Source organism: Podarcis muralis, chromosome 9 (assembly GCF_964188315.1).
Source record: "Podarcis muralis chromosome 9, rPodMur119.hap1.1, whole genome shotgun sequence".
Lineage (NCBI taxonomy): Eukaryota > Metazoa > Chordata > Lepidosauria > Squamata > Lacertidae > Podarcis > Podarcis muralis.
Window position 1 is genome coordinate 22,165,044 of NC_135663.1, and position 17,934 is coordinate 22,182,977.

Here is a 17,934-nt window from a genome sequence, read left to right on the forward strand (position 1 = left end):
GGCAAAACTGGTCCTGATGCTACCACTGAGCTATGGCCACTCTTGCATGTGCGTTGACCCACGTTCCTTGCAAAAGGCACGTGTAGTTGCTGTTGTGCTCCTGTGTCGTTTGTGGGCTTCCCATGGGCATCTGCTTGGCCACTGGGAGGCTAGATGGGCCACTGGCCTGATTCAGCAGACTCTTCTTACGTTCTTATGATAAAAGTGTGATATGGGGAGGGGACCACGAAGAGGAAACCTCCCAGAGGAAACATCTCAATCCATATTCCAGCATGACAGCGAATTTCCTTCAAGGATCCAACTCTCTTTTTTTAAAATAAGTTCTTGTCATAAACATGTGCACAGCCCAGCACTATGCCAAAGCCACTCTCGCAGCATCTTCTGCTCTAAAAATAGGACTACAGCTGTTGCAAGTTGTTTTTCAGCCCCGCACCAATTTCTAACCAACCCAAGAGAGATGCAACATTCTAGATTAGAGCAGAACGATGACCCCCGCCATGTTTTAACTAACTGCTGTTACAGAAACAGCTCCTTTTTCGCAGCCTACTTAAAGATCCAATTTGGGCGTGGGCAACCTTTTCTTGTGGTTGTTGAGGGCTGAATTATTCTGCCACATCCCTTCTCCCACCCCCCCACCCCTCATGAGATGAGGCCAAGGGCTGCCAGTTGCCCACCTCTGATCTAATTTAATAGCAGCATTTATATTGTATGGGGAACCTTTGCCCCTGCTGATGTCGCTGAACTACAACTCCCATGGGCCATGTTCAGCAACATCTGGAAGACCACAGGTTCCCCACACCTGATTTATATAATAAGGTTACATTCACAACCAAGTTTCTTTCTGTCTTATTTGTAATTACAATGTTCCCTTCCCCTGACTAACAGGGTTCATCATTGCCAAGAGAGAAGATACCATATAAGGGATGTTATATCTCAAGTGTAACAGCTTAAATAACATCACAGTCAAAATAGCAGATGTTCCTTCTTAACGCAAAAGCTGCGGCCCTAAAACACATTTGCTACTGGACTTAAACATGCATAGGATTGCTCTGTCCAATCACCTCAGAGCGGAAAACACAACAGTAATTTGTATTAAATTCCTGGCTCCCATTATTGCGGTGCTTAAAAGCTTTCTGCTGATGTGTCCAAAACAGACCCAGCTCCCCTTCACAACAGCTTAATGAGATGCGGCTTCTTATTAGCTAATGCTTCCCAGAGCTGTCAGAGCTGCACAATGTAAGTAGCTCAGCACATGAGAAACAGCAAACGCGCAGAAAGCTGCTTGGCTAAGATGCCTCGTAACCCTGCCAGCATATTCTGGCGCTTCTCAGAGCTAACTCTGGTCTCTCCCGCTTTGCTAAATTCCCTGGATGGATGCAGCCACAGGGAACAATTGTAGCCGGAACTTCTCCTGTGAAGCTGCCAACATGGTGCCGGGTCCAGCATGGTCCAGGGGTTACTAGATTCCTGCCCCCTTCAGCCCAGTCATCACGGCCAATGGTCAGGGATGAGGGAACCTGTCAACCAGCGACATCTGTCATCCAGCAACCACGCTGGCTGCTCCTGCACCTAGATCCTTCTTGCTCAGAAACATCTATTCCAAGGAGTATTGCCTGGGACAAGTTTCCAAAGGGTGGGGTCTCACCTATTTATAACAATTTACGTGTTCTCTAGCTATTAGTCTGTTTGCTACCACACTTGCATAAAAACAGCTTTTAAAAGTTTATACATACAGTCGTAGATTGGATCCTGAACGCCTTGGTACTCAGACGTTTTGGCTCCCGAATGCCGCAAACCCAGAAATGAGTGTTCCAGTTTGCAAACGTTCTTTGGAACCCGAGCGTCCGACGGGGCTTCCACAGATTCCGATTGGCTGCAGGAGCTTCCTGCAGCCAATCAGAAGCCGTGCTTTAGTTTCCAAATGTCTTGGAAGTCGAACGGACTTCCGGAATGGATTCTGTTCGACTTCCAAGGTACGACTGTATATATATTTCTCAATAAAATTAATCAGGCTGCTTCCTGTTTTATATTGGTATCAATACATTACATTGCATTTTAAAATATTACAAGATTCCTCTACTCAGCAATGTGATTGTATACACACAGAAATATACATACACACACCCCATATGTGAGAAATATACAGTGGTACCTCGCAAGACGAATGCCTCGCAAGACAAAAAACTCGCTAGACGAAAGGGTTTTTTGTTTTTTGAGCTGCTTCGCAAGACGATTTTCCCTATGGGCTTGCTTTGCAAGACGGAAACGTCTTGCAAGTTTGTTTCCTTTTTCTTAACACCGTTAATACAGTTGCGACTTGACTTCGAGGAGCAACTCATAGAACGCAGTGTGGTAGCCTTTTTTGAGGTTTTTTTAGCTTTTTGAGGTTTTTGAAGCTTTTCCAAAACTTTCCCGACACCGTGCTTCGCAAAAAGGAAAAAATCGCAAGACGACAAAACTCGCGGAACGAATTAATTTCGTCTTGCGAGGCACCACTGTATATTTTTTAAGGGGGTGATCCAATTACCTAACAAGGCCCATGTTTCAAGATTCCCTTGATTATATCACCATAATTCCTAACTGGATAATTTCTAACATAATTTCATGCACATAGCTATTTACCTTTCTGATGAAGTTAACGTGACATTGTCCTTTCTGTACAGGTGGAGGGCATTCCGGAGGCACCTTGTATGCTTGGTGATTTTTACTCTGCTCTGCAGCATACCAAACAGCCGAGACAAAATTAACATGAATTGCATTGACCTCCTTGATCACATTGGTAATATCAAAGCTCTGAAGCAGGGAAAGATGGGGAAAGTATGCATTATAGACTCTGTATATTTAAGAATCTGAAACGCAGCATCCTTGAGGCATTGATTCAGTCACCCTGGGCTCTGGCTCAAACATTGCTTTCTTCACTTACAGGAGCAGTCTACCTGAGTGAGCAATGTAATAAATTTATGAAGTGAGTCCTCAGGAATCACCGCTATGGTCATTTCTGCAAAACTTCAAAGCTCTAAATGGTACTTCAGAGACTGTGGAAGTTCCAACAGCTGCGGAGATCCCTGAGACTGCAGGTCATGGGGAGTTGCTCACACAACTACAGTAGTCCTCTGAACAAAGAAAGCAAGTGAAGGTATGATCAGAGCCAACCTTACCCTACCATACATTTACAACTTGCAGCCAACTTGCAGCCAACCACCAAGCCAACCTCAGCCCCACCAGGCATGCATGGAGGCTTGTTCAGAAACTGATATACCACCTGAAACTGCAAGAACAGACCAGTTGCCTGGAAGCCACAACACAAGGCTGATGTGCTGCATTGAGCTATTGGGTCTCAAGTTGTGTTGACCTGGTTTTACTTAGCAGTGCATTGTGCAATGACACACAATGGCTTTGTACACTATGACCTTGTAAGCCAAACTATAACTTACCATGACTTGCACGAACGTGCTGGCTCCAAGAGAAGACCTTGCACCCAATTTGCTCTTTCCTGGTCCTGTTAGAACAATGTGGCACAGAAGCTAAGCTAAGCCAAGCCAAAGTTTGGCTCAGCGTGTCATCTGACTCCTCCTTAACCACAATCTGCAACTCTGGCTTAGCTGTCGCACTATGTTAAAAGGACAAGGGAGGAGCAAAATGGGTATGAGCTCCTCTCCAAGTCTCAGCAAAGTTTGGCCACTGTGAGACCTGGTTATCCTCACCAGACAGACTCAAAAGAGCATGGAGGTCTTGCTATGCATTTTGATTACTTATGTACATTTTTAATGACGTATGTAATCTATGCTCTTTCTATGTCAAGTATTCATGTATATTCTGCCTTCATCAAAAGCCTTAAATGCTTCCAAGTACAGTGGTACCTCAGGTTAAGTACTTAATTCGTTCCGGAAGTCTGTACTTAACCTGAAACTGTTCTTAACCTGAAGAACCACTTTAGCTAATGGGGCCCCCTGCTGCTGCCACGCTGCCGGAGCACGATTTCTGTTCTTATCCTGAAGCAAAGTTCTTAACCTGAAGTACTATTTCTGGGTTAGCGGAGTCTGTAACCTGAAGCGTATGTAACCTGAAGCGTATGTAACCTGAGGTACCACTGTATAAACTCTATTCCTTTTCTTCATATGCTGCCTCTGCACTTCTACAATACTGTCCTCAAATGTATACTGAACAATGTGAATGAGGGATGATTGTTTAGTTTAGAAAAGAACACTCTGCTACTATTTTATATATATATGCTGGAAGGCACCCAGAGTGGCTGGGGCAACCCAGTCAGATGGGTGGAGTACAAATAATAAATTATTATTGTAACAGGCAATGTCGGCTTCACTGCAAAGTTTGGTATTTCAACAGTGGGAAACAAGCCTAGCCGAACGCTGTGTGAGTAGAGTTTTACTTGCACAATGGGATTTCTCCTTCCTCCCATGAAACCCCAAAATCTCCTTTGGAGAGCACCCAAACCCTCTGGGGTAGATGTTCAGGGTGTACAGAAGGCTTGGGATAAGGGAGAGAAGAAGAGGAAAGGGAAATCCCATTGCACAAATCCAACAGCAGCACCAGATACAGCCCATACTTTTTTAAAAAGAAAAAAGGTACTACCAGATTTCAGGTGACTATGCAGGATTGCCTAGATGCTGCCAAGGCTTAAAGACAATTGAAACTGAGAGAAATCAAATCACTTTGCCCAAACACGTAATATATAAATTTGAGAATACTCACGTATCTGTTGAACATGTTGTCCGTCCTCCCAACAGTGACATTATTGACCACAATCTGTGCTACTGTATCCACCCCATCAAAAACCAAACTCACTTTTTGCCATGTCCTACAAAAAGAGAAGAGAACACACATTAGGGAACCCACTGGTACAGATGAAACATGGCTGAAAAATCCAAAGTCATCATTAGGAACATGCATGTCCTGCCTCATTCCTACAAATTCCGTCTAACCTTCCCTTGTCTTTCCTTCAGCACGGACTTGTTAACCATGATTGATACAGTGGTACCTCGGGTTACAGACGCTTCAAGTTACAGACTCTGCTAACCCAGAAATAGTACCTCGGGATAAGAACTTTACCTCAGGATGAGAACAGAAATCGCATGCCAGCAGTGTGGCAGCAGCAGGAGGCCCCATTAGCTAAAATGGTACCTCAGGTTAAGGACAGTTTCAGGTTAAGAACAGACCTCCGGAATGAATTAAGTTCTTAACCCGAGGTACCACTGTACTCAACAAAATTTTGAACTAGATCACAAATTGGAAACCTAGATTTGAAGTGAGTTTGCAAATGACGAGAACCCTGTGGTTAGTATAAAGTGTGGCAAACCTACAGCTTAACCCTGGATGTGACAAGGAAAAGGATCACACTAGAAAAAGGAGAGATACTGAGAAGGGATCAGCCTAACATGCACACAGACCTAGACCTACAAAACCCACATTGACAAATGATTTGAGCAACATCATTTCTAGTCTGCTCCAGGGACTAACTCCCAGGTAAGTGTGCTTACAAGTACAGCCTAAATCTTTGTTTCATAACTTGTGCCATTCTCATACCTGATATCAAATGGAGTTTTGAAATCTCTGCTGTATGTCCAGTTATCCAAGGATATCCATGCGTAGGCCAGGTCATTAAATCTGTAATAAGGATCCTATTGATGGACCACACAAAATAATTTTTAAAAAACTGATTGTTAAAAGGCACCATTGCAATATATATATGGACACACTACTGTTAAGGGTATTGGGGTTTGAAACATGCAGGGGACTCTCAACCTCTTTGCTGAGCATCTAAGTGAAGCCACTAGAAGCTCAAGCCAGAATGGTCTTTTCCTGCTTTTCCAACAGGGAATCCTCTGCTGTTCAGCAATACCAAACTTTGCAATGAAACTAACATCTATAATGGAGGCAGATTATTACCTATAAACTTTATCAGGCTTGTACATAGCTTGTTGATTCATTCCCATGAAATGGTACTGGACATTTGCAGAATGTCTACCATTCATTCATATTCCCCCCCCCCCCTTTTCATTTTTCCACTCCAACCTCACCACAGTATTCTCTCCATCTAAGCCAACTCACAAAAGCAAGTATTAAATAAAGAAGAGTTCATCTCCCTTATCAAAGCTGAAAGGCGGGGCATTAATAAGGAAAGAGTTGGGAAATACACACTCGGTGAATCCCAACATTTTAATCCTCATTATGCCAGCATTAGAACTCTGGAGCCTTTTGAAAGCAAACAAGTACAATTTTTGCCTGAAAACAATTAATGAAGATAGCCCGATTTTTGAAAAAAGGGGGAGGGGAAGAAAACCTTTAGCCAACCCACGTATGTGAGAGAGTGATGCATATTTTAGTGACCCTGTGCTAAATATAACCTCTTTACCGGAATATTTAGCACTACTGTAGGAACTAAGGAGGCAGAAATCATTCTCTTCAGTATGTGTGTTTGTGTACGGGTGTGTATTAGGGATATTTTCAGAATGACTGCACTGTCGTCTGCATAGCAGGTTAATATTTAATTGTATCTACAGCTACTTAATTCCTCCCAGACAATTCACAGGGGAATGAGGATTATATATACTAATCTTTGGGTTTGTTTTTTTGAAGGCTGAAAGGCAGAGAAAGCTTTTAGAGTGTTCATTCCCCAAACCTTTTGCCAACCAGAGAGGATCACTAGTGTGCTATAAGAAACAGATTAAAATACCCACTTTGAAGACAACTGCTGAAAAGCAGGCTGTAGTTTTGCCAAAGGGGAAAATATATGAAAGGCTCTTATGAAATTTGGGGCCTGCCTCTTTCAAAACAGCCTGTAGTAGGGCAGGTAAATCCTTCTGTCTGTATCAGAAGTGATTGTGTCATCCTGCCTTCATCTCTGCAAGAGCAAGTGACTGCTCTGGGTATGCATCTTCCTACTATTTCCCTCATATTTAATTCAGAAAAGCAGTACCTCACATATGCACAATGCCGTTTTAAAATCACAAGAGCCGAGAAGCTGGTAGGGACAGAATGGGCATCTAGTCTAAAGCTCAAATCACAAAGCAGAGCAAAAACCCAGCCAGTCCCAGATCAGCGTGGATGGTGCAAGCAAAGATCAGGTATACCACACTAATAATAATGTGGGCTGGATCCTTCCTCCCCACCCCCAACGGGCCAACTTTGGTGGGTAGGCCAGGCTGCTCACCTGTCGGCTGCCTGATGTCATCACATGCGGTCCTTTGAAAAGGCAGCTTGAAGGCTATCCCCCTCTTTTAATACAGTGGTACCTCTGGATGTGAACGGGATCCGTTCCAGAGCCCCATTCACATCCTGAAGCGAATGCAACCCGTGTCTGCGGGTCATGATTCGCAGCTTCCGCGCATGCGTGTGACGTCATTTTGAGCGTCTGCGCAAGTGGCAAAACCCGGAAGTAATGCGCTCCGTTACTTCCAGGTCGCCGCGGAGAGTAACCTGAAAACGCTCAACCTGAAGCACATTTAACCCAAGGTATGACTGTATCTGAAGGACTATTGCATTTTTATATTTTGTTGGAAGCCACCCAGAGTGGCTGGGGAAACTCAGCCAGATGGGCAGGCTATAAATAAGTTGTTGTTGTTGTTGTTTGATTGCAAACAGACCTCAGAGTAATGGCTCTCAGCACCCCTTAGCTGCACTAGGGAGTTCCTGATGGGGCACTCCCTGGGGCAACTGATCCCAATGGGGTTCGCTGTCAGCCCTGATCAGCTGAATGGCACTGAGGGGGAGCTCCATTTGCAAAGGAACAATTGTGCACTCCTTTAAAGCCATGTCTCTACCCAGCTTCCCATATTGACATCAGGGATGGGGAAGGTAGGCATGGACTGGGGGAAATGGCCTCATGGGGCAAATTAGGACTCTTGCTGGGCCTAGTTAGGCCTGTGAGCCAAAGGCTGCCCACTGATGGGTTAAGGAACCACATTAAGACTGCTTACTACCACATTCATAAATCGGGATAAGTACCTATCTCTTTGTCTCGCCAACACATTACTGTGCCGCATCAAGTAAAAGAACCGAGTGCCTGTCTTGAGATCGCTGCCAACAGAGATACCACTGAGCCCAGAGCAATTCTCATGTTACCACATAGCGTCAGTTGCTGTGAGGTAAAATTTGTTGTGCTGTGGTTTGATGCCAGATCCCCCAGAGAAAGAACTAAGGCTGGAGCCTCATGGATAGATCCAAGTGAGCAACTTGTTCCAGCAGAGGACTGAGATCTTTTAGGACATAGGTGTATTTCCCAGAGCCTCTGGGGCCAATATCAAATGTTTACCTTTAACATGTAACAGGAAAAAGTGCTGGGGTTAGGGCTGTTACACAGCAAATGAATTTTAGTTGATTAATCAATTAGATGGACATAAATGTGCAAATGAACTGAAAAACCACAATGGGTTGTACTCAATGAAGTCTACTACCACTGGAATGAATGAATCTAAGTTAGTCATCGTGTCAATTAATTCCCATGGGTGTACTCTGAGCAGGACTAGTGTTGAATGCCTCCCATAGGTTCTGAAGCAAAAAGCACATTGTCATTGCTTTTGGATGATGCAAACATTTCTTTCAGAAAGTACCATTTTACAATACAGAGGGCAGAATGCCTCTTTGCATGACCTCTTTCCATAGTTTTTGTAAGAAATAATTTTTGTTAAATTATTTTCCTAAAAATGAAACTTTAGTGTTAAGGTAATCCAGTCCATGTTTTGTCTCCCAGTTCACCAGAGCCTGGAGCAGTTCCAAAAAGGACTTCAGATTTTCTCATGCCTAACATGTTGAAAAGGGACGCGGGTGGCGCTGTGGGTAAAAGCCTCAGCGCCTAGGACTTGCCGATCGAAAGGTCGGCGGTTCGAATCCCGGCGGCAGGGTGCGCTCCTGTTGCTCGGTCCCAGCGCCTGCCAACCTAGCAGTTCGAAGCACTCCCGGGTGCAAGTAGATAAATAGGGACCGCTTACTAGCGGGAAGGTAAACGGCGTTTCCGTGTGCGGCTCTGGCTCGCCAGAGCAGCGATGTCACGCTGGCCACGTGACCCGGAAGTGTCTCCGGACAGCGCTGGCCCCCGGCCTCTTGAGTGAGATGGGCGCACAACCCTAGAGTCTATCAAGACTGGCCCGTACGGGCAGGGGTACCTTTACCTTTTTAACATGTTGAAAAGGGTGCCTCTCATATAGTTTTATTTTCGTCATTTATATTGAATTCTCTGCATTCCTGCTTTTATTTATTTTTAATATTCCTTTATATTCCTCCTTTTGTGTTGCATTGTTGTTTTACTTAATATTGTTTACTGATTTGTGCTATAGGACACTTAAAGAGATTTTCAAATATTAAGTAGCCTATAAATACTTTCAATTAATTAATAAAAATAATAATACAATTTGTTCTAAGTAAAGTGGTTTGATTGCCACACAGCATGTAAAGATTACATCTTAAAATTGCCTCGTTTCAAAAGAAAACCCCACTGTCGGGTTCACTGCAGAACCCTTTTCAGTCAACAAGAAAGGCTTCTATTTTAAGTAGCCCCTCCCTGGAGCCCTATCTCCACTTGAGAGGCACAGTGGGGCTTTTTTGGAGGCTCTTCAGCCTCCCCGCCTAACAGCTGGTGCACAGAGTAGCGCAGCAGCTCCTCTGTCTCACAAGGAGATCCTTCCCAGAGCCCAAAGATGAAGTCCATGTCCTCTGGGGAGGGTCTCCTTGTGAGCCACCCGCCATTTCCAGGTTCCTGGCGGCCTGCATTCTCACACGGTCACGCACAAGTGGGGAGCTTCCTCATCCCAAAGCTCAAACCATGATGGGTGACTTCCATGCGCAGGCTTTTGTTTCAGAAAGCACGCCCAGCTTGTCTTGAGGGAAGGTATTATCGGTCAGAGCAGGGGTAGAAAATCTGCTTTACATGCGGGAAGTCTTGGGTTCCATCCTGGCAACTCCAGGTTCAGCTGAGAGACAACCAGGGGTGGAATCTTGCCAGTCTGTGCATTGACAATGCAGTGGTACATCGGGTTACATCTGCTTCAGGTTACAGACTCCACTAACCCAGAAATATTACCTCGGGTTAAGAACTTTGCTTCAGGATGAGAACAGAAATTGTGCTCCGGTGGCGCAGCAGCAGAGGGTGGCCCCATTAGCTAAAGTGGTGCTTCAGGTTAAGAACAGTTTCAGGTTAAGAACGGACCTCCAGAACAAATTAAGTTCTTAACCCAAGGTAAGTAAAGGTAAAGGTACCCCTGCCCGTACGGGCCAGTCTAGCCAGACTCTAGGGTTGTGCACTCATCTCACTCTATGGGAGCCAGCGCTGTCCGGAGACACTTCCAGGTCACGTGGCCAGCGTGATAAAGCTGCATCTGGCGAGCCAGCGCAGCACACGGAAACGCCGTTTACCTTCCCGCCAGTAAGCGATCCCTATTTATCTACTTGCACCTGGAGGTGCTTTCGAACTGCTAGGTTGGCAGGCGCTGGGACCGAGCAACGGGAGCGCACCCCGCCGCAGGGATTCGAACCGCCGACCTTTCGATCGGCAAGCCCTAGGCGCTGAGGCTTTTACCCACAGCGCCACCCGCAGGACCAATTATCTGACTCAGGACCAGGCAGTTTCCTGTGTTCTTGTGCTATGTCCTGAGCAGAGGAAGTTTAGTGTTTCAACTACGGTATTTCATGAGAGCCATCACTCACCGGAAGAACGCAAAGCGTCATCTTTGCTTTCTCCCTAACAAACCACAACATACCAGAAGTGACAAAGCAGTTGCAGCAGCACGTTGCTCCTTCACAACAAACCTTCATGAGTTAGATATTTTAGCTGTAATTGTGGTGTTTAGCTTATTTTTTTAGTTGCTGGTTTTTTGTTTGTTTGGTTTTAGTTGCTGTTTTGTTAATAGTGTTTCATAGATTGCAATAGTTTTACTAATGATTTGTTAATTACTTAATATGATCCATGCTGTATCTGCAATGTTCTGTTGCTTGTAAGCTGCTTTGAGATTCATTTAAATGAAAAGTGGCACAGAAAAACAGTAGAGCAAAATCAAAGCCTGGTTTATTGTCAAGTACCAACACAGGAAGCCTGCCTTATATTGAATCAGACAAAGAGTCCATAGAGCTCAGTATTCTGTATGGTGACTTGGCCACGACTCTCAAAGATTTTGGACAGGATCTCTCCCAGCCCTATCTGGAGATGGCAGGAATCGAACCTGGAACATACAAAACAGATGTTCTGCCACTGAGCTACTACCCCCTCCCTGGCCAGTGAAGTAACAGTTGTGTAGTAAGATTTCAAGTTACCACATCCTGAAAGACAGCTAGAAAACAACGCAGTTCAAAAAGGCTTTTTAATGCTCTATTATCTTTAAGGTTTTGTCCTAATGAATCATTTTGCTTTCTGAACAGTCAGCTTCCAGCTCAAGAGAACAAACTTGGCTGCCTTTATATCCAAGTGTATACAGAGTGAGAGAAAAATTAACCAATAGCGGTAACTGGAAAATGGTTTTCATATATCATAGAATGCGAGAAATGGCGGGGGGGGGAAATATTCAATTCTGCGGGGGGGGGGGGACATTCCAGACAGTCACTAGTCTGGAAAACTTTACACGAGCAGAAAATTTGAGGAATATTGCTCTCATTAATTCTTTTTTTTTTAGTGGAGATGATTGCAGAGTAATTAGCACAAGATCTGTGACTTGTGCTGCTTCCTGTTATTGTCTTGCTTCTTAGTACAACCTACAGCAGGGCTGGGAAATCTCTGGCCCTCCAGATGTTGTTGCGCCCCAGTTTCCACCATTCCCGGCCAACATGACCAATGGATAAGGGCTGGTTGGAGCTGCAAACCAGCAACGTCCGGAGGGCCACAGCATGATAAGATGGTGAGGAGCTGGGAGAACACAGGGAATTGATTGCACTATAAGAAAGTCAAGGAAAACTTGCCAGTTGTCAGGTCTAAGTTTTAACAGTTTGTTTTTCATTATAAAACCTATCTTTTTTTCCAAATAGGTATTTGTTCAGCAGCCAGCACTCTGTTAATGTAAAGGAGGAACTGATGCTTTGTTTAGATCACCTTTTGAGCCACTTTTTTGTTAACTCAAAACTGACCGTTTCCCCACACTGTTATGTATCAGGACTGAGCCAATAAGTGGGGAGGCAGGGTGTCAGGAACAAGGGATTCATAGAATTATAGAATTTTAGAGTTGGCAGGGACCCTGAGGGTCATCTATTCCAACCCCCTACAATCTTTCACCCAATGTGGGGCTCAGAAACTCTATCCAAGAGTCAACATGCCTCAGGGCCCAGAAAAACTATCCTTCACTGGGAAAAGTCCTAGTCTATATGGTCTATACAGGAACACTTTATAGTCTTAAGACAGGTGGTGAACTTGGTATCATTATAATACAATTGCCAACATCCCTGGCCATTGACCATGCTGTCGGTGGGTGATGCGTGTTGGGAGTTCAACATTTAGAAGGCCACAGCTTCACCATCCCTCTGTGGAGAGCCAAAGTTCTTGCTGCCCAAAAAGATGCTTCAGGTTGTAATCTTGGTGTCTCACCATATAGGACAGCAGTTTTAGCAACACCAGCTCCTGGCACCATGCGCCCAAAACCATTGCTGCCAAGTGCACACCGAGCTCAGAAGAAATTTGTGACTTGTACTCACAGCTTTTAAATGAAGTCTCAGAAGCCAAAGGGAAGCACAGCAGAATTTCCCATGGTAATACAAGTTTATTGTGCTCTAGAGAAAGTATGTATATTCATGTTTCATGGCAAGATGTTTGTTTAATGCTTTTGTTACTTTTGATATGCCGTATTTACTCGACTGTAATACGCCATCAAATGCGCATCTCCATTTTCAAAACCTTGAAACCAAAAAAGGATTTACTGGTGAATGTAAATGTGCCATCAACTCTAATGTGCACCCTAATTTCTGCAACATAATTTGACCCCCCAAAAGTGCTCATTACATTCGAGTAAATACAGTGGTAGCTTGGTGCTCAAACGGCTTGACTCCCGAACAAATAGGCTCCCAAATGCCACCAACCCTGAAGTGAGTATTCCAGCTTGCGAACGTTTTTCGGAAGCTGAACACCCGACGCGGCTTCCGATTGAGAGCAGGAAGCTCCTGCAGCCAATCGGTGGCTGTGCCTTGGTTTTCAAACCATTTCAGGAGTCGAACAGACTCCCAGAATGGATAAAGTTTGAGAACTAAGGTACCACTGTATGGTATTTCATAAGGCTGCTTGCATGGGGAAATCAAGTGCAATCAGCTGGGCTGGATCTGGCAACCTGAAACACCAGAGACAACAATGTTGGCATTTTCCTATCACTAATAGCAGCAGGGTCTTTTAAAATTTGTTTTTCTGGTGACTTCTGTTTCAGTGTATCTGAAGAAGTGTGCATGCACACAAAAGTTCATACCAATAACAAACTTAGCTGGTCTCTAAGGTGCTACTGGAAGGAATTTTTTTATTTTGTTTTGACTATGGCAGACCAACACGGCTACCTACTTGTAACTTGTATTTTGCGGTATAAACAGGCAGCTTGGCATAGGGAAGATTTTTTTAATGTTTTGTTGTGTTTTTATACTTTGCTGGAAGCTGCCCAGAGTGGCTGGGGCAACAATAAAATTTTTGTTGTTATTATGATGTAGGTCAACTAAGTTGTTGCTGTTGTTTTTCCTGGCACAGAAGTCTAATGTGTTTAGAGTTACTGCACTCTCTAGAAGGGGTGGAGCACTAGGCCTGAGGTGGCGAGGGGGCCTGAATTTGGTCCTGTGGGCCTCACTGTCCAGCCCAGGCCAAGTCCTCCTTCCCAGGCCACACTCCTCACTTGCTCCACCCCAAGCCCTCCTTGAGTACTTCTGCCTGGCTGCAATGCGTCCTTGAACTGTGACATGGTCTCAAGCTTGCTGGATGGAGAGGTTTGTTTCTGTGGGCAGGTGCACACACCATGCTTTTAAAGCATATCCAACACACATTTAACGCACATGTATTCGTTTGCAAGATAACTGCTGAATTGCGAGTCATGCATGAGAGTGCTGGAGGTGAAATAGTTAAATAGGTTACCCAATCAGGACCCAGGGGGGTGGAGTCAGAGGGGCTATAAAACCAGCTTTGGGGGGGGGGGGGCAAAGGGAGGATTTTGTTAGGAGTTTGTTGCGAGTTGGGTGGTTGGTTGGAGTGGGAGTGAATTGGGATAGAGTCTGTTGGTAGGTTGAGTTAGCGTAGCGAAATAAGCTGAGTCAGGAACAGTTAGGAGCCAGGAGACAAGTAATTATCTGAGAGGTGGTTTAGTGAGTGAGACCAGGTAGCGGAAGTTATAGGTCTGGATAGGCACCCCATGATTGTAATTGGCCGATACCGTTTATGAAACCACACGCTTGTTAAACTGCAATAAACAAACAAAAGTTTATGTTCCAATTTAACCCTGACTGGACTCAGTATTGTACCAGGTAGGGCCTGGGTGGTGGTAGCGAGAAATAAAGTGGTGGCACAGGGATCAATAGACGGTGAAACATCCAGGGGACACTGTGTGATCACCACAATGCCTTCCATTAACCTTGAACAACACCTGCAAAAATACACTTGCATGCACTTTACATCTGTAAAAATGAACTAATGGGAAATTTAGGCCTTTGTGCTATTTCTAAGTTGTACAATGTTTCCTTTAATTGTTCTTAAAGTGTTTCTTCAAAATGAAGTATTAATGCTTGATTTGTATTTTTATATGATGTATAAATACTTCCATTTCTTTTAAAAACCCAACCTTATTCCTCTATACATCTGATTATATTACATGTTTAATACTATATATGCATTTTGATCCTATTTCCTGCTACTGTGCATTAATTAATTTGCTTAGCACTTAACACAAAGAGAGATAACTAGAATGAAGGTTTTTATAGAAAACAACTACTTTTCTATGTGATGGAAATTTATATGTAGATATACAGAATAGCATTCAATAATTGTGGGCCATCACCTAAAGTCTGAACTGGCAGAGTCCAGTCACAGGTTGATCACCTCTATAAGTAACGACATGCATTGTAGGCCTACTTCAGTGACACCTGTTTTCCCCTTTGCCATTTAATGTACATGCAGAGAGAGAAAGTATTTGCACCAAAAAGGGATAAATAAAATGTGGTAATAGCAAATGATCCAAAATAATCAAGCAGGGTTAAGCCATCTTTTTTTCTTCCACAGGTGAGATTCCTTTTGGGGTAATCTATCCAGAGCCACAACTATGGGTAGGGCCAGAGACAAAAGTGGACAGGCTTGGAGGCAATACCAACCCCTTTCCTCCCATTTTCCCCTCCTAGTTGCCCAGATAAAATAAAGCTATGGGCTGCAAGAAATTGGTGCAAGGATCACATGCAGCCCCAGGGTTTGCGCAGCTCTGCACTTAGTTATCTGAAAATATTATCATTATAAATGGTCATAATGGAATGAATGGAAAAGGCTGAAGTGGGAAACAGAGAACATGGGACTACAATTCCCATCATCCCTGACCACTGGTCAGTTAGCTAGGGATGATGGGAGTTGTGGTCCCAAAACATCTGGAGGGCAGAGTTTGCCTATGCCTAGTCTACGTAACCAGCCGGGCTCTTCCTATGCTCCAATGAAGAAGAGCACTGCACACTGCAACTTTTTGCTTCAGGTTCCACTCGACCTCCAATAAGGGTAGTTTGCACGCACCCAGAGGCCCATTACTTGTACCTGTATTAAGTAGCGAATGAGCCATCTCATTCCTGTCGCTCGCTTCACATCACGTTTAAAACACAATGCTTTCCAGGGCAGTCGACCGAGAGCCTTGAGGAATCAAGTGAAGCGCGTATGCACGTGTGAACCAGTCTAAGAGGGTTGTTGTGGATCATAGACACATGCCCTTCCCCTTGAAAACAGTGTTGCAAACCGCCGTGATATTTCTTTTCTTAAAAATATAAAGCGGTTTAGAAATGAAATGAACAACAACGATAGCCAAATAAACGTGGTAACCAACCACCACCACCACCACCCCCCCGCAGCTAATGGCCTTTCGCTGGAGCGTCCAGCAGCCGCCACTCTCACTTTCGAACCAGCGCAGCCGAAGCTGATTGGCCGGCTGATAGCGCCAGCGAGATCGTACCTGGATGAGACCGTGTCGGAGCAACGCGGTGTGCACGCACCCGGGCACATCTCCTCCCAGCACCAGCGAGCCGTTCCCGTTGCTCAACCGCCAGCTCCCCTGCAGGCTGTGCACCTCCGTCGACCCGACCCGCCACAAAGCAACCAGGAGGAGCAGGACCGAAAGCGCGCAAGCAGGAGCAGGACCGAAAGCGTGCATCTTGGGCGAAACGCAGGCGGGAGCCACGTGGGATCAAAGCCCACCGGTGCGGAGCCGGAGAAACACAAAAGCCCTGCAAGCAGTTGGATGATTCGGTCCGGGGAGCTACACACGACTTGCCGGACTTTCCCCCCTCCTGCGAAGCGCGGCTGCAAGCAGTTAGCCTTGATCAGCTGAGAGTTTCTCGGAGGTGGAGACTCTTGTGCGCCCTGCAGCCTTTGCGCAGAGGGAGAAGCGCGCCTGCGTGCTGCCTTTCTCTTGATGTGTACATAAGATTGCGGAAGTCATCTTCCGTCGCAGCGCGTGACCACAGTCGATCAAGAAAAGGTGGTTGTGTGATCCCATCCATTCGTTCCCCTAACTAAAGCAATAGGGTTGATCTAGGCATGCTCCCGAATCGAGGAACACAGCGACCGTTTCCGTGCGCTCCAAGGCGCTCCTTCCCAATCCGAGTTTGCTTCTGGCTGCTCCCCACTTTGCCCAGTCCCCTTTCCTGGCCCAAATCGGTTTCCTGCAAGGTTTTTCGCCCCCTCCCCATGACTCAGGCCCTCGCCCCTCCGGTGCGCACGACTGCCCTCTACTCCACCTCTTCCATTGCTTACTGCAATTGGTCAGTTCCGGGATTCACATTCTTCTCTTGCAGAGCTTGGGTCAGCTGTGATGCGGTTTGCGCGAAATGGTGTTTACGAGAAGTAGGTAATCACGCAGCTGCGATAATGTATTCCGTTTCGTGAGTGCCATCTAAAAACTGGCTTGCAATCTCCCGCTATGGACCTCCATTTTATGACACATGGGACTAGTATTTATTAAACGAGATTTTAATCCTCTGCCTTCAGTTTCCAATTTATTGGTTGCTGCGCAAGTTCTCTTTTCTCCTGTTCGCTGGCTTAAAGTGATTTGTGATTCAATGATAGTGTAGTTCGTTATTGCCTTATATAGTAATTTTGTTTGTTTGTTTTTTAACCCTTGTAATTTTGACTATAGATAGTCGTTAAATGGCAAAAATAAATGAAACGTGGTTTCAGGTTTGACCTCTCCTTCAAATTCTTTTGGTCCTTCACAGCTCCTTGAGGTTTTGCACTCCATAGACTCTCCTGCAAATGTTTTCTGTTATTAACAGGCAAATGCTACATTTCGATAAGATCATGAGTTAGTGAGAGTTCAGTAAAAGTTCCACAGAGATGTTCTCAATGCTAGCGCTGTTCTTTTACCAGCTCTTTAAATATGAGAGTAGCTGGAAATTAGACAACTGAGGGAAGTTTTAAAAGAGAGAATAGGCCCCCAATCCTTTTCAAACAAATTTGATTCTATTCATTTAGAACTTAAGTGAGAAAAGAATCTTCTCTCCCATTACAGGTGTTAATGTAGTAAAGCAAAAGCTGTCATCAATGGTTAAAAGGTAAAGGTACCCCTGCCCGTACGGGCCAGTCTTGCCAGACTCTGGGGTTGTGCGCCCATCTCACTTAAGAGGCCAGGGGCCAGCGCTGTCCGCAGACACTTCCGGGTCACGTGGCCAGCGTGACAAAGCTGCATCTGGCGAGCCAGCGCAGCACACGGAACGCCGTTTACCTTCCCGCCAGTAAGCAGTCCCTATTTATCTACTTGCACCCGGGGGTGCTTTTGAACTGCTAGGTTGGCAGGCGCT

At 45.1% G+C, this 17,934-nt stretch overlaps 1 protein-coding gene across 2 annotated transcripts in view; it reads right to left on the minus strand.

Moving 5' to 3' along the window:
• The window catches only part of MANBA (mannosidase beta), a 64,048-nt gene extending 46,546 nt beyond the window's left edge, over positions 1-17,502 (minus strand). Inside the window, exons 1-4 of one of the 2 annotated variants that reach the window (XM_028743519.2) lie at positions 16,092-17,502; positions 5,545-5,639; positions 4,714-4,819; positions 2,623-2,793 (exon numbers count right to left, since the gene is read on the minus strand). In XM_028743519.2, the coding sequence (XP_028599352.2) occupies positions 2,623-2,793; positions 4,714-4,819; positions 5,545-5,639; positions 16,092-16,289 (570 nt within the window). In that variant the 5' untranslated portion in view covers positions 16,290-17,502. The remainder of the gene's footprint in view (positions 1-2,622; positions 2,794-4,713; positions 4,820-5,544; positions 5,640-16,091) is intronic. The other variant, XM_028743523.2, reaches the window with a different exon arrangement.
• Positions 17,503-17,934: the final 432 nt, after the last annotated feature.